The 3,097-nt window shown below is 36.5% G+C and overlaps 1 protein-coding gene across 1 annotated transcript; it reads left to right on the top strand.

Moving 5' to 3' along the window:
- The first annotated feature begins 114 nt into the window (after nucleotides 1–114).
- On the top strand, nucleotides 115–2,651 carry gpatch11 (G patch domain containing 11). Its single transcript, XM_035663555.1, has 8 exons — nucleotides 115–254; nucleotides 599–825; nucleotides 915–956; nucleotides 1,064–1,184; nucleotides 1,291–1,381; nucleotides 1,798–1,944; nucleotides 2,108–2,189; nucleotides 2,270–2,651. The coding sequence occupies exons 1-8, from the start codon at nucleotides 205–207 to the stop codon at nucleotides 2,323–2,325; spliced, it is 816 nt and encodes a 271-aa protein (XP_035519448.1). The 5' UTR covers nucleotides 115–204; the 3' UTR covers nucleotides 2,326–2,651.
- The last annotated feature ends 446 nt before the right edge of the window (nucleotides 2,652–3,097 follow it).

The following is a 3,097-nucleotide window of genomic DNA, read 5'->3' as shown; positions in this document are numbered from 1 at the left end:
CCCTCAGTTATTTCTGTGCACTTAAAGTAAATACCATATCTTGAATTATTTGTCAAAAGCGCCGGAACTGTGTACTCATTGTGTAGCTTGTAGCTTCTCGGAGTATATATGCGAACGAACCAAACATCAACGAAGCAAATACAAACCGGATAATTAAATAAACGCTGTTATTTTTATCAGTTTTCTCTGTTTTACGCGGTCATAATGTCTGATGAGGAGGAGGACTACATGTCTGACGCATTTCTCAGTAAAATGTGAGCGTTTTGTGTCTCTGCTGTTTAAATGTTGTCACATTAGGAACTAATAAAGCAGCTTATTGCTCTTTTGTATCAGTCCTGCAAAGTTAAACCTAATTCTGTCTGTTTATAGACGAGTTTACATATCACTCCTATGTACATATAACTCCTATTCTTATTGTTCTGTTTCTCCTACATCTTATATTGTTTTATTTGTATTTAATGTGTATTTTCTTATCTTATCGGGTTGTGTTTTCTCCAGTGTGGGATCAATAAAGTCTGTCTTATATTATCTTATTTATCTAAATCACTGTTTTTTTTTCTCAACCCAGTATCTTTTCCTTTGCTCTTCTGTCTGTCAGACAAGATGTGAAACCAGGTGTCAGCATGGTGAGGCGGGTGAAGGAGGCGATGAAGAAGGAGACACAGCAGAAGGAGACGAACATCAAGAACCGTCAGAAGACCTTCAAGGAGCAGTCAGAGGAGAGCAGAGAGGTAGCTTTACAAAGCTCCATTAGCAATGAGAACAAGGGATTCGCACTTCTGCAGAAAATGGGTTACAAAGCTGGTCAAGGCCTCGGGAAGCAGGGTAAATTTAATCATTACTGGATCATCTTGTTTTTAATCTGTTTTGCATTTGTTGTGTGTATAACATGTTCGTCTCTGTCACCTCTCCAGGAGCAGGGAGGGTTGATCCAATTCCTCTAAATGTCAAAACCGGTAGGCGATACATTTGTCCGTTTTTAAAGTGCATTTGAACCACCAAGCGTGGTCCGACTGATGTGTTACAGTGTCCATGTACTCTTTTTCTTTGTATGCGAAACCAGACAGAGGCGGCATTGGAATGGAAGAGGTGAAGAAAAGAAAAGCTGAGGAGGAACTCGAACATTATCGGCAGAAAGTGCGAGCCAAACAACAGAACGAGACCAAATCTCTGGAGGATTTTAGGTGAAGTCTTTGAGATGCACTCTGCTGCTAAACACCGTCCTCCCTCCTGTACTACCATTGTTTTGTAGCCTGTGAGTGCAATCTCGTGCTTTTTTCATTATTTCAGGTCAAGAGTGAGGACGGAGAGAGAAGAGCGAAAGATTGAGGGAGATCTCAGAAGGAGTCAGCGAGCCTGTGAGCAGCTCGACAGTCAGAAGGTGGAAGGAATTATGGTTATAGCTTCAGTACATCACAGTGCTAATGCTGTTTTTACAGATCTATGTTCAGTCTATCTTCAGTGAGCATGAATGAACTGCAACTGCAACTCTTTGCACCTTACCTACCTATTTATCTTATTTATCTTTTCTATCTTAATATAAGTTTTCATTCTATTGTATTTTAATGTACCTGGCTGTTATGACGACCCAATTTCCCTTTGGGGGTTAATAAAGTCCTATCTATCTACTATCATCATCTATCTATCTATCTGATCTATCGTATCTATCTATCTATCTATCAAATGTGCCACGAAAATGACACTAATTAATGCAGAAAAAAGAACATTTATTTTCAGTAAAGAAGCAGCACTTTTGGTTTTCTGTGTGTGAATCCTTTTTCTGAATTGTCTTTTCAGGGCATCACTGTCCCCAGGGAAGACTGGTACTGGCCTAAAGAGGAGACTGATGATGAGGAAGATGAAGATGATGATGAAGATGATGATGAGGAGGAGGAGGAGGAGGAGAAGGAGGAAAAGGAAGAAGAGGAGATAGTGGAATTAACAGTAAGTATTTAGTTTACCTTGTTTATTTGGTGATGTAATGTGTGTGTAATCCCAATATATGAACCAAAATCAATGTTGTCAAGTAAATGTGTGGTAATATGTCATCAAAAACTTCTAATCCAGAGTAAAATTAAAAAGTTTGATGTGTGCTTCTCTGTTACAGTCCTTTGACAAACTGCAAATTATTACGTCCTATTTGAGAGGACACCATTTTTACTGCATATGGTGTGGGACCACCTATAATGGTAAGAGCGATGGCAACATGTTTGTTGTTTTATTGCTTTTATTGCCTTTGCTTAAATACATATTTTTCCTTTTTTCACAGATGAAGAGGACTTGTGCTCTAACTGTCCCGGCGATACAGCAGCAGACCACGAATGAACTATAATTAAAATAATTGCAGTAGTTTTCAGGAAAAAAAACTACTGCAAATACAAATGTTTGTTTCTGTTTATTAATTTATCATCCTAGGACTTCGATGTTCATGCTGTTTGTCGGTGGAGGTTTTGACTTTTTCTTTACATTTAGAAATCCCGCGGGAAATGTTAGGATACCTTTTTAATGTTTATATTTTGGAAAGATGTACTAAGATTTTTGAGACATGTTTCAAGAGCAACTGCATACATGTGTTTTTATTAAATGTTTCAAGAATTAAACCTTTTTGTTTTGTATATTGTTTTATTTTAGGTTCTTATAATACAATAAACTACTACTCGACAAGATGTAGGAGGTTGTTTTACTTCTGATATTGCCATTTATTTTACGTGTGCTCTTAATTTATATGGCTCTTAAAAATGTTCATAATTTAGTAACCTGATCATTATTAGACTTAGACAGACTTTATTTGTCATTTGGATTTGCATCAAAATGAAATTACATTACAATGACACATAGCGCAACAGGAATAGAGGAGAGGCAGTATGTACAGTCGAAAAAAACAGATATGCAGATATAAAACCTATATAAAAAAACCTGTAGATAATATATATTGCACAATTTTAGTTGCCTATGTAAAATTACTATATATATTATTATTATGTTATTTGATAACGTAATATTGCTGTTTGACATAACTTATTACATAAAATACATTACAAAAGACTGTCCTAAGGCATTTATTTGTCTGACTGGGAAAGTGGAAACAAAACTGTAT

The sequence above is a fragment of the Morone saxatilis genome, unplaced genomic scaffold (genome assembly GCF_004916995.1).
Source record: "Morone saxatilis isolate NCDOM2014 unplaced genomic scaffold, NCSU_SB_2.0 Contig19, whole genome shotgun sequence".
NCBI lineage: Eukaryota > Metazoa > Chordata > Actinopteri > Moronidae > Morone > Morone saxatilis.
This window is presented reverse-complemented; position numbering and strand designations above follow the sequence as displayed.

Excerpts from the sequence above, each read along its gene's own strand:
- gpatch11 (XM_035663555.1), top strand. The coding sequence starts at position 205 with ATGTCTGATGAGGAGGAGGACTACATGTCTGACGCATTTCTCAGTAAA. Across the intron at positions 255-598 it reads GACGCATTTCTCAGTAAAAT|ACAAGATGTGAAACCAGGTG; the intron begins GTGAGCGTTTTG and ends TCTGTCTGTCAG. Across the intron at positions 1,185-1,290 it reads AAATCTCTGGAGGATTTTAG|GTCAAGAGTGAGGACGGAGA; the intron begins GTGAAGTCTTTG and ends TCATTATTTCAG.